This window comes from Oratosquilla oratoria, chromosome 30 (assembly GCF_046742065.1).
Source record: "Oratosquilla oratoria isolate Oo_2021 chromosome 30, ASM4674206v1, whole genome shotgun sequence".
Taxonomy (NCBI): domain Eukaryota; kingdom Metazoa; phylum Arthropoda; class Malacostraca; order Stomatopoda; family Squillidae; genus Oratosquilla; species Oratosquilla oratoria.
In genome coordinates, this window is record NC_134806.1 from 9047142 (window position 1) to 9059641 (window position 12500).

The window sequence follows — 12500 nt, forward strand, 5'->3', positions numbered from 1 at the left end:
TCACCCAATCAGTGCTCTTCCAGCAAATGACCCCCGCGCAGCAGCTCCAGCTCCAGCAGATGCAGCTCCAGCATCAAGCACAACATTTAAAAAAGATGAGGCGCCAGGACCAAGCGGCGGCCCTTCTGCAGCAGCAGGCGGCCCTTCTCGCCCAGCAAGGCAAAATGTCGCCAACGCCGCTGCGGAAGGATACCCCTGCCAACGCCCCCACGGTGCAGCAAATACAGCAGCTACAACAGCTGCAACAGCAACAGTTAGCGAATAAGCTCGGCCGAGTGGCCACCTCCGTACCGACGGCGGCGCTCCTACAGCAGTCGACGGTGACGGCGAGCGACGGAAAGCCCCGTCTACTAGTCATGACTTCACAGCCGGGGAATGAGACGCCGCTCACATCCTTACAGAGGTAGGAACAAGGCCTGTCTGCCTCCGTCAACAACAACCCGTTACGTCAGAGTAACGTCACGGCTCAGTAGTGGTGCATCATCACCTGGCATGTCAAATGGCTATTAAGATTTACCGTTCTCCTTCATGGCAGCTGCGTTATGGCGTCCTTCGAGCGTAACGTTGTTGTTGATGCTTGCAAAGCAGGTCTTCATCTCATTGTCGACTAATACTACTAAGTCTGTCCTTATGGTTAAGCACGGCTTCCTTGCACTTACCTTTACATTGTATCGTTGTCTGGGGATATACACAAATTAAGCACACATGCACTGCTATAGCAGGTCCAGTAGATCTCTCATTACTTCCAAATCATAGCGAAACAACTTGGTAGTCGGTAACAGAGGACGGAGAATGAAATCTACATAATTACTTTTAGGAAACTTTAGCCTTTAGTACGGATTATGGAGACTGTGTATATACACATAGACCACACTTTACAATCATGCTGTTTTGTTTGTAACATAAGTAGGTGATGGTGGGCAGGACGCTGAGCTATCACATGAACAAAAGATGGGGATAATTTGTATATGTAGGACTTGTATTTTTTCTGTTTTGGGTTTTGGGTTTAATAATCACTTGTAGACTTGTGCGTTTGGTTCGCAAACGTCACATTGCTGTTGAGATCCAACAACACATCTGTATATGGTCTCACAGAACTTCCTTGATATGGACATTAACGTTGCAAATACTGCCAAATAATTCCTGACGTAGAACTCCATGATCAGCCAAATTAGTAACATCTGGCAAACTACGTCTGCAGGTGACGAGAAGGAAGAGCCTAACTTACATAGGGTAAAGTGGTTCTCCTCAGATGCCTACAAGAATGAGTCAGCAGAGGTGAATTCTCCCCGTGGAGACAAATGGGTTGGGAGGAAGGGATGGTAGGAGACGGGGGTACAATGCTAAAAGATGAATGCCCCTGGTAAAAAGTCCTCTCCAGAGCAAGGCACTGCTGACAATTGGCAACATATATTTTTTCACATGTACATAAGAAGCAGGGGACGCGCTGCCACAATTGAATGGTTGTCATACATCTGGAAATCACCATCGAAAATTATCAGACACGAGACAGGACCTGATCTAAGTGACACCGTGCAGTGAACAAAGATCTTGTCAAATGCAGTGCAATATGCGCACTTAATATTGAATGTCACGCAAAGGTAATGTCTGCTGTGTTGCACATACCATTTATGTTGAATGTGTTGCACATAGTGAATGCGTCCTAAGTAATGTAAATGTTGAATGTGCTGTCTCTTTCTGTCTACCACACCCAAAACCAACTACTCAAGGTGTACCCTCGGCAGAAGTATCGCCACACACTGTTTAGCTAAGGTAATTGTTCCCTGTTGACCTGCTGCTGCTATTACTGTTACTACTACTGTATAACTATATATCTTATGATCCTCAACTTCCTTTCGGTTTCCCTACCGGTCTCTACGATTTTTGACCACTCGCTCGATCCCCTCTACCCGATTTTAAACGTCTGACCTTTCCGCGCGCGACCTAGCAAAGAATCGTTCCTTTCCCTTTCTTCCTTTCTCCAGTCACTCCTTTTCCATCTTGCGTTACTGAAACAACATGAGTAACCTAATCTTGCCTTGCAAGAAGTCACAGTCCTCTGCCCCCTATTCCAATAACTTTCTTACCCATCTGACGTTCATGATTTTTCTACCTTCGACCAGACCTCAACTGTCCCGGAAGTTTTCCAACCCTGTCACTCTGCCCAGTCATTCACACGGAATCTACAATATCTAAGATCCTCTTCCCACTTTAAGCTTCACAGTATATGAGCCTCACCTAACTTTAAGCCTCGCAATACGCCCCACGCTTAATCCGATTACTAAGCTGCTTAGATTTGTTTTCTTTTCATCATCATATGCGTTCGTTACGTCCATGAATATGTATGCAATCATCTTGATCTAGGAAAAAGACCCCCGTTTTGGTTTATTCATTAAGCTCGACTATCAACTTCATGGTATAAACAGTCATTTACAATACTGTGGCGTGTTTAGCTTTGATCCTGACACGGGATCCATCACAACGGCTATCGTTCACTACCACTTGACCTGGCTATCTCCATGCATAGGAGATAATGGCGGATGCAGCTAGAGCTTGCGTGTCTTAGCCTAAGCGCAAACTGAAACGCAGGCGACAAAGGTGAAGCAGCACAGAGCGAAGGCAGACTTCCTTTTGTTGAACTGAAGTACAATTTGAACTTCTGTCTTACTTGAAATGTTTCTTGATGAACTACCTCAGCATTTCAGGTGAGAGAGAAGGGCAAACTGCAAATTAGTTCTGTGCTGCGTCGTTTGCGTTTCAGTTTACGCTTAGGCTTACCAGGTTATACAAGTCGACACTATTGCAGTCAGTAACAGCGATACTGATGCTTCTTCATAAAAACAAGGATTATTTTACTACCACTAAGTAGCTAGCCAACAAAGCTAGGGATTTTTTTTTTTTTTCATAGTCCGATCTATTCCTGTCCCAAATATTTTGCGTTTACTTTCATTTGACTAAGTATCGCATTCCCCTTATCCAATGGTCTCCCCGTTTAACAAGTATCATTTTTGCTCCAAATGGTCGCCCTTCATCAAGATACTCCCGTAGTAAGGGATGAAGTGCGGACCAAGAATAAATGGATAATTAAATATCAAAATAAAATGTAAGCAAACTCCAATACTTTTTCCATGTTTACATATATTTACAATCGAGTAAATCGTAGTACATTTCATGTAAATAAGTATGGCATTAAAATCGTGGCTTGCTGGAGGACCCAGACATAAGAAGATAAGGTCCTTGTATCAGTTAGTAAATCAAGCTATTCATTGTGCCTCCTATACTTCTCAATGGGTTTATAAAACGAATAGGATATTCTGACTACAAACCATTTGTTGTTCCACCTCAACAGTTAACTGTCCTGTTAGTGTCTTAGTTAATCTAACTTAAACCCAGTAGCTCAATTACAAAGCACCCTTTCCTGCTAAGCAGTCAGACTCAAATCAATATTCCGTACCCCTTACCTCACATTTTCATGCTCGTTATACCTGACATAAGTACATATGTAATCAACTTCTGCTTTTATTACCTGCATAATCTAATTAGAGCCCCAGAAAAGTATTTTTTATAAAGCAGTGAAAAAATAAACTTTTTACTTTCGCCTCTGCTGTTTCAAGCTCCCCAGTCTTCTGTCCTCCATGCCAAAGAAACCCTTTTGTCACACCTCTGCCGAAAACCTCCCACCCACTCAGCCCAGTCATCCCTCTCTATGCGATGAGAAACTGTCAACCCCTTGCTACCTTTGGTGTCAGTTGTGTGTAGTTTGACTGCCTCTTCTGGACAGTACCTCCGAGGTTTCTTCCTTTCAACCTCTTCCTTATCTCCTGAATATTCTTCCTTGGCTGGCATGTGCTGGCTGGGACATAGTATCTTTTCTTGTAGTTCGAGTCACATGTGGGTAGTATTATGACCTTACGTTGTCCGAGGAGGTATCGAGAGATTAATGCTTCCACTTCTACAAACACATATTTTTCTTCTGCCTCTTCTACTTCTTCTATTTCTTTTTCTTCTTCTTCCGTGTTTTCTCCTGCTTCATCCTCTTCTGTTCTTTTGCCTCATTCTTTTTCGTATTTGTTTGCAAAAATTCTTCCTTTTTTCCTCTGCTGATTTTTGAATTTCCAAAAAACTTTTCCTCTTCCTATTCTTTTTCTTTTTCTTGTTGGTTTTCCCCTTTTCTTTCTTTTCTTTTTTATTGTTTTTCTATTCTTTTTCTTCCTATTCCTCTTTTTATTTTTCCTTTTTTCTTCCTCTTCTTCCTTTTCTTTTTCTTCCTATTCTTCTTCATCGTCATATTCTTCTTCTGTTTTTTCTTGTTTTTCTTCCTCGTCTTCTACTTGTACTTTTCCTTTTTCTTCCTCTTCCGCTTCTTCTTCCTCTGCTTTTTCGTATCCTAATATTTCTCCTTTATCTGATTTGTTTTAATTTTGTCCTTCACCTTCTTCCTATTCTTCTACCTCCTATATTTCCATCCTCTTATTTTTCTCCGTCACCTTATCCTCGTTCTTCTTCATAATTTTTTCCTTCTTCTGCTTCTTTTCATCTTTTCCTATTTTATCATCTTCCTCTCTCTGTTTCTCGTCTATTATCTTGTTTTTCTCCTAGTAGTGTTTGTTATTGTTATTATAATTTTCATTTCATTTTTCCTCTTCTTTTCATCTCCTTCGCCTTTTTTCTCATTGTTTTTCTCTTCTTTTTTATTATCTTTAATTAATTTTCCTTTTTTATCTTCCTCTCTCAACCCTTATCTTGTTTTACTCTTGCATTTATTTTTTGTTGCTATTCATATCATTCTTCCTCTTCTTCTTTCTCCTTTTCTTCTTCTTCCTATTTCTCTTTTTTTTTTCTCTTCATCTTCTTCTTCCACTTCCTTTTCTCCTTCTTCATCTTCCTCTACCTCTACCTCTTCTTTTCTTCTATTTTTTCTTCTTCTGTTTCTTCTTCTTCCTCTTCTTCCTCCTCTTTTTCTTCTTCTTCTTCCATTATCTTTTTCATTATCATCATCATTTTCCATCCCCTAATATTTCTCTCTGTCCTGCTTTTTTCTTCACTTTCTTCTCCTCCTTATTTTTTTCATCTCCCCATTCTTTTCCTTTGTTTCCTATGTGTCTTTTATAACTATTGTGTCATCTTAGTTTTCCCTCGCCTCGCCTCCCTTTCACTTTCTTTTTATTTTTCATTTTCATTTTCCTGCCTTCTATATCTATTTTGTCTTTCTTCTATTTCTTATTGTTTTATTCTTCGTCTCCTTTATTTCCTTCCCCTTCATATTTCTATTCTTCGTTTCCTTCTTCTTTTTACTCTTCTACTAAGTTTCTTGTTTTTGTATTCATGCTCATCTCATTCACCCATTTCTTCTTCGTCTTTTCTTCCTCATCTTCCTTGGCAGTTGCACCACCTTAAAACCCAATAACCAATCAATTTCCTCCTCTTATTTATCTTCTTTTTTTTTATCTCTTTCGCCTCTCCTTCTTCACCTTATTTTTCCTTCTTGTTCACGTTGTTGTTGTTTTTGTTCTTCTTCTTCTGTCCTGTGGTAGAAAAAGACTCCTGCTTTTGGGCGCCAAGTTGACGTGGCCTCTTCTCACACATTTGCCTTTGTGACTGGTAGTAGTTCCTTGTAGGGTTGGAGGCGCTGCTACGCTCCCCCGCTCTCCTCCTCTTCCTTCTCCTCCTCCTCCTCCTCCTCCTCCTCCTCCTCCTCCTCCTCCTCCTCCTCTTCCTCTGCGCCAACCGCCTTCACCACGTCCATGTTGAGTATGAAGTTGTGCGTAGCTTTAATGTTGAATGTTTAGATGTGTTTAAGGCGGAAGTCTTGGAACGAATGAGTCCCATCACGTCTAATGCCGAGGGAGGCGGACGTTGACGGATGAGCGCCATGTCGTGTGAGAGCCGAGTCTGTCTTACGTAGTGTTCATGTTGAATGTTCAGTTGCACGTAGCGTTGTTGATGTTGAGTGTTGAGATGTCCGTAGCGTTAATTGTTGAATGTGTGTTTGTTCGTAACGTGACGGGCCGTTGCAGGGCGCGACTCCGATCCTCATCCGACCAGCTGGTGTCTCCTGAGGACTACACCATGGCCGGCGTCAACGCACAACTCGCCATGCTGACGGGCACGCCCAGCACGCCCGCGGGCACGCCCCGGGGATTCCGCGACGACTCCTCGGACACCCTCAGCGAGACCGACAGCCAGAAAAGTCTCCGCATCCGCCGCAAGTTGCCGCATTTGCCGCCGGACCAGGAGGCGGCGCCGCTGCCCACCGAGAAGAAAAACTCCATGTCCCTTTCCGCCAAGGAGAGAGTCAGGTGTGCGGAATTGTTTCTTGTTGTTGTAGTCAGCCAGGGTGCAGCCACTAATACCTGACTTGCTTCCAATTGAGCCATCCACTACTCCTGGGGCTGCTTCCTGTGAAGGCAGCAGAGGGCTCCAGCCACCAGACAAACTCGTCCTTTCTTTCCGGACCCAACCAACTAACCAACCAACCAACCAACCAACCAACCAACCAACCAACCAACCAACCAACCAACCAACCAACCAACTAACCAACTAACCAACTAACCAACCCCACTCCACGCTCGCTCGTCCCCTCGCTCGCTTTCGTTGAGTCTTGCACCCTCCAAGCACATCTGTTTGCCTCTATCCTCTCTCTCCTCTTTCTTTTTCCCTTTCCTTCTCTCCCTCCCACTTTCTCTCCCTCTCTCTCTCCTTTTCTCTATCCTATATATCTATCTACCTATTTGTCTATTTACATATGTATCTGTCTATCTATCTTATCAATCTACCTGTTTCCCCTCCCTTACTTGTCTCTAAAGTCTTGACGCTCAGGTATAGCTACTCCTAACGGAGGCGAAAGTAACCGGGAGGGTTGTCATCTCACTCACTCTCTTTTGTTACTCCTAAGTCCTAAGGTGAACGACAACTAGCTTTGCAAGGAATCAAGGGAAGTGGGAAGAAAGTTCACTGGAACTGAGACTGCTAGCTAACCTGTACCACAAGAAAGAACCCAGTGTTTATTTTTCATTTCATTTATTTATTTTTGTAGCCAAAATAATACATTCATTTTTAATGGATGGGAGACAATATTAAGTCAGGGGTTCTGGGTAAGGAAATTTGTGAATGCCTGAATGTGTATGTGTGTGTGTGTGTGTGTGTGTGTGTGTGTGTGTGTGTGTGTGTGTGTGTGTGTGTGTGTGTGTGTGTGTGTGTGGGTGTGGGTGTGTGTGTGTGTGTGTGTGTGTGTGTGTGTGTGTGTGTGTGTGTGTGTGTGTGTGTGTGTGCGTGCGTGCGTGCGTGTGTGTGTGTGTGTGTGTGTGTGTGTGTGTGTGTGTGTGTGTGTGTGTGTGTGTGTGTGTGTGTGTGTGTGTGTGTGTGTGTGTGTGTGTGTGTGTGTGTAGAGGTGATAGTATCATGTGGAATAAATCTGAAATGGAGATAGGGAGATTGGGGAAACTAAAGAGCAGAGGTTACAGTGAACATAGAGATGACCCTATGGTCCCATTAATATCTCACCAACGCTTCCATCCATAGGGTCAGTATCTCACCGAAGAGGTGGAGTCACAGAGGTGGTAAAGGGGAGTTTTAAGGAGGACAGTAGAAAGAAGGGATAGTACAAGCTGAAAGTGATCAGCATTCTTTTTAGGAGTGGAGACTATTCTCCAGTGGTAACGGAATGCTGCGTGCGATCAAATGTGAGGGTGAAATCAGAAGGACTTAGAAGTATGACTACTTTAGACAAGTAACTATCAAGTGTCTCAACCTGTGATTTATAGACCACCTTTAGGGATCCTAGGAGTCCACAAGTAGGGCTAAGAATCCAAAACTAGTGGGAGTTAGTGGATGCTTAGCGATCTCAGTCAGTGTTGAAATTATTTCCAAAAAAGCTAAAGAACAGCAACTCTCATCTCGTAAATAGTTCATGTGTACTTTAAGATTATGTTGTCCATATTGTTTATTTGTAACTAATCCTAACGATTCTTAGTAAGATATTTTTTTATTTGGGTAGATAGATGTTTTGCAGTAAGTTAAGAAATGTCCTAATAACTTCGTAAGTAATCATGTCTATAAAAGAAGAATCACCCCCATCCCTGATAAGTGGCGTGGTCAAATTAAATCATACACCCACCTCACTCCTATCCAATACATATTCGTCACCCTTCCCATCTAAGAAACTTGTGGATGAAGGTACATCCCTGCCTTCCGCCACACCATTCAGGTCCAAGGCAATGTAGCTAAACACAGCACCTCCAGAGCAGAGCCAGACAGCCGGAGTAGGTTTACCCCCACCGCTTCATTGACATGCAAGCCCCCTCCTCATTCACTGGAAATAGTTTGCGGAGCAAACAAGAATATCCCTTTGAGCCTTTACTTGGGGGAAGTTTCTATTATGGAAGACAAGACTTTCAGTCGTGACCGAGAGGCATAATCTAAAAGGATCAATGAATGAACAAATAAAAGGGTGAATAAACAAATATATGAATAAATGAATACATAAACAAACGAATAAATAGATAATAGGATGTATATATAAATAAGTAAATAAATGAATAATAGATAAAGAAAGAAATAGATAAAATAAAACTAGAAATAAATAGTCGTTGTTTTAGAAAAGCATTACAGAAAGTTCGTGAGTATCGACAGGGTGTGGAGGTTAAGAATCACCAACCTTTCGACTACTTTGATTTGTGTCAGCTTCTTTGATTCACAGAACCCTCGTGGAAACAGTATTTTATGCACGTTTTTGTCACCTAATTCATATATAGTCATTGTCTTGCTAAAATGGAGAAACTTTCGCTTTCAGTTTGATTTCTTATCAAACTTTGTTTGAAATGGCGTCGTTATTTTTCGGGACTGATATAAGTTTTTAAAATCAGTTGACGTGCCAAGGTCAACCTTGTCATACCGACCCCTTCTGTAGGTCAACCTGTCTCGGTGATGAGATCCACTTATGGAGAAGCTTAAGTGCCAAGTCACCAAATGACTGAGGAATGATTTCCAGAATTAAGTATATATTCGACCGGACCCTGTGGTACTGCAGGAAAACAAGGCCTTCATCATTTCCTGAAGATCATTCACTGTGTCTGAATAAAAGACCTGGAAAAAAACTGTCGCATTATAATTTGTCACTACGTTAGCTGAGAGCTGTTTCATTTGTGTTCAGGATATATCCGAAAGAAACAGACAATCAGGAAATTAAAAGTCTAAGATGGTAGAGGGATGAGAGTAAAAAAAATTAATCGATACAAAACTTTTCTCCCAGGTCAGTGGTTCTCCACCTTTTTCACTCCATTCCCTCCATGGATTCACAACATTCGTATGACTCGCTTTCAATTTTCTCCCAAAACCCACGTAGCCAAAAAATAGATAATAATAATGATAATGATGATGCTGAAAATAATAATAATAATAATAATAATAATAATAATAATAATAATAATAATAATAATAATAATAATAATAATAATAATAATAATAATAATAATAATAATAATAATAATAATAATAATAAATAATAATAATAATGATGATGATGATGATGATGATGATGATGATGATGATGATGATGATGATGATGATGATGATGATGATGATGATGATGATGATGATGATGATAATAATAATGATAATAATTGATAGTAATAATAATAATGATGATGATAATGATAATAATAGTGATAATAATAATAATAAAAGATAATAAATAATCAATAATAATGATTAATAATGATTAATAATAATAATCATTAAAAAATAATAACGATAATTAATGTTTATAATAATTATAATAATTGTTATAATAATTGTTATAATAATTATTACAATATTATAATTATAATAATAATAATAATAATAATAATAATAATAATAATAACAATAATAATAGTAATAGTAATAATAATAATAATAATAATAATAAAAACATCAAGAGTAAAAATAATAATAATAATAATAATAATAATAATAATAATAATAATACTAATAATAATAATAATAATAATAATAATAATAATAATAATAATAATAATAATAATAATAATAATAATAATAATAATAATAATAATAATAATAATAATAATGATAATAATAATAATAATGATAATAATAATGATAATAATGATAATAATAATGATAATACAAATAATAGTTAAGAATGATTAATGATAATTATTGATAAATAACAATAATTATAATAATTATGATAACAATTATAATAATAATTATAATTATTATAATGATTATCATTATTATAGTACTTATGATAATTATTTTAATAATCATTATAATAATTGTTATAATCATTGTTATAATAATTATAATAATTATTATAATAATCATTATAATAATTATCATAACAATTATTATAATCATAATAGTTATTACAATGATTATAATTATTATTATGAAAATTATTATGATTATTATTATAATTAGTATGATAATTATTATGATAATTATTATGATATTTATTATGATAATTATTATGATAATTAATACAATAATTATGATAATTATGATAATTATTATGATAGTTATCATGATAGTTATTGTGACAGTTCTTGTGATAGTTATTGTGATAGTTATTGTGACATGTTATTGTCATAATTATTGTCATAATTATTGTGATAATTATTGTGATAATTATTGTGATGATTATTGTGATAATTACTATGATAATTATTATGATAATTATTACGATAATTATAATATTTTGTAATAATTATTATAATTATTATAATGAAAATGATGATAACTATATTAATAATAATATAAATAGTGATAAAAATATCAATATATATAAGAATATTGATATTAGAAATAATGATGATATTAGTAATAATAATATTTATTAATAATGATAATAATAACAATAATAATAATAATGATAATAATAACAATAATAATAATAATGATAATAATAATAATAATAATAATAATAATAATAATAATAATAATAATAATAATAATAATAATAATAATAATAATAATAATAAACAACAACAACAACAACAACAACAACAACAACAACAACAACAACAACAACAACAACAACAACAACAACAACAACAACAATAATAATAATAATAATAATAATAATAATAATAATAATAATAATAATAATAATAATAATAATAATAATAATAATAATAATAATAATAATAATAATAATAATAATAACAACAACAACAACAACAACAACAATAACAATAACAATAATAATAATAATAATAATAATAATAATAATAATAATAATAATAATAATAATAATAATAATAATAATAATAATAATAATAATAATAATAATAATAATAATAATAATAATAATAATAATAATAATAATAATAATAATGATAATGATAATCATAATAATAATAATAATAATAATAATAATAATAATAATAATAATAATAATAATAATAATAATAATAATAATAATAATAATAATAATAATAACAATAATAATAATAATAATAATGATAATAATAATAATAATAATAATAATAATAATAATAATAATAATAATAATAATAATAATAATAATAACAATAATAATAATAATAATGATAATAATAATAATAATAATAATAATAATAATAATAATAATAATAATAATAATAATAATAATAATAATAATAATAATAATAATAATAATACATACATACATACATACATGCATATACCAAGGCTTTTCTCCCTTACAAGGGAGGTAGCCAAAAAGGGAAAGGCATAAAACCATTTCCACCCATTCCATCCCTGAATACACAACACACTCTTATCTGAGCACCTCCTGGATGACGGGTCATCCCTGCACCTTGTCCACTGCCCTGGGTCAGAAGCAGTGTCGCCAGACACAGCACATCCACAGCAAGGCCGCTTCATTAAATCGGTGACCCCCCCCCTCTCCGTCCCCCCATTGCATAAAAGGAGAGGACGGGGAGAAATCCCTTCGGGCTGCGTCAAATTTTGCTCACACATACTACCTCACCCCCACCCCCGCCCATTCCACCTCATGCAATCACAACATCATCTATATACAACCATTCTCCATTCACCCCTGTCTTCTGTCCTCTCCCGTCCTTCCTCAACAGACATTCCCCTCTTCTCCAAAGCCCCCTTCACCCCATCCATCCACCTCATCCTAGGACGTCCCCTCATGTTCACTCCCCCCACATCTGCCTTCCATACCTCTTTTACTAGTCTCTTTACACATCATAATAATAATAATAACAATAACAATAATAATAATAATAATAATAATAATAATAATAATAATAATAATAATAATAATAATAATAATAATAATAATAATAATAATAATAATAATAATAATAATAATAATGATAATAATAATAATAATAATAATAATAATAATAATAATAATAATAATAATAATAATAATAATAATAATAATAATAATAATAATAATAATAATAATAATAATAATAATAATAATAATAATAATAATAGTTAATAATAATAATAATAATAATGATAATAATAATAATAATGAT

General features: G+C 35.6%; 1 protein-coding gene across 19 annotated transcripts in view; it reads left to right on the forward strand.

The window, feature by feature from the left end:
* Nucleotides 1-12500, forward strand: part of LOC143041008 (uncharacterized) — an 855385-nt gene that overhangs the window by 589404 nt on the left and 253481 nt on the right. For 18 of the 19 annotated variants that reach the window (XR_012967769.1, XR_012967772.1, XR_012967776.1 and 15 more), the window contains 2 exons: nt 1-403; nt 6018-6299. The exon at nt 1-403 is cut by the window's left edge and continues 378 nt beyond it. Coding sequence is in view for 5 of the 19 variants with exons in the window: in XM_076212549.1 (XP_076068664.1) it covers nt 1-403; nt 6018-6299 (685 nt within the window). In the remaining 14 variants the exon portion in view is untranslated. The remainder of the gene's footprint in view (nt 404-6017; nt 6300-12500) is intronic. The other variant, XR_012967777.1, reaches the window with a different exon arrangement.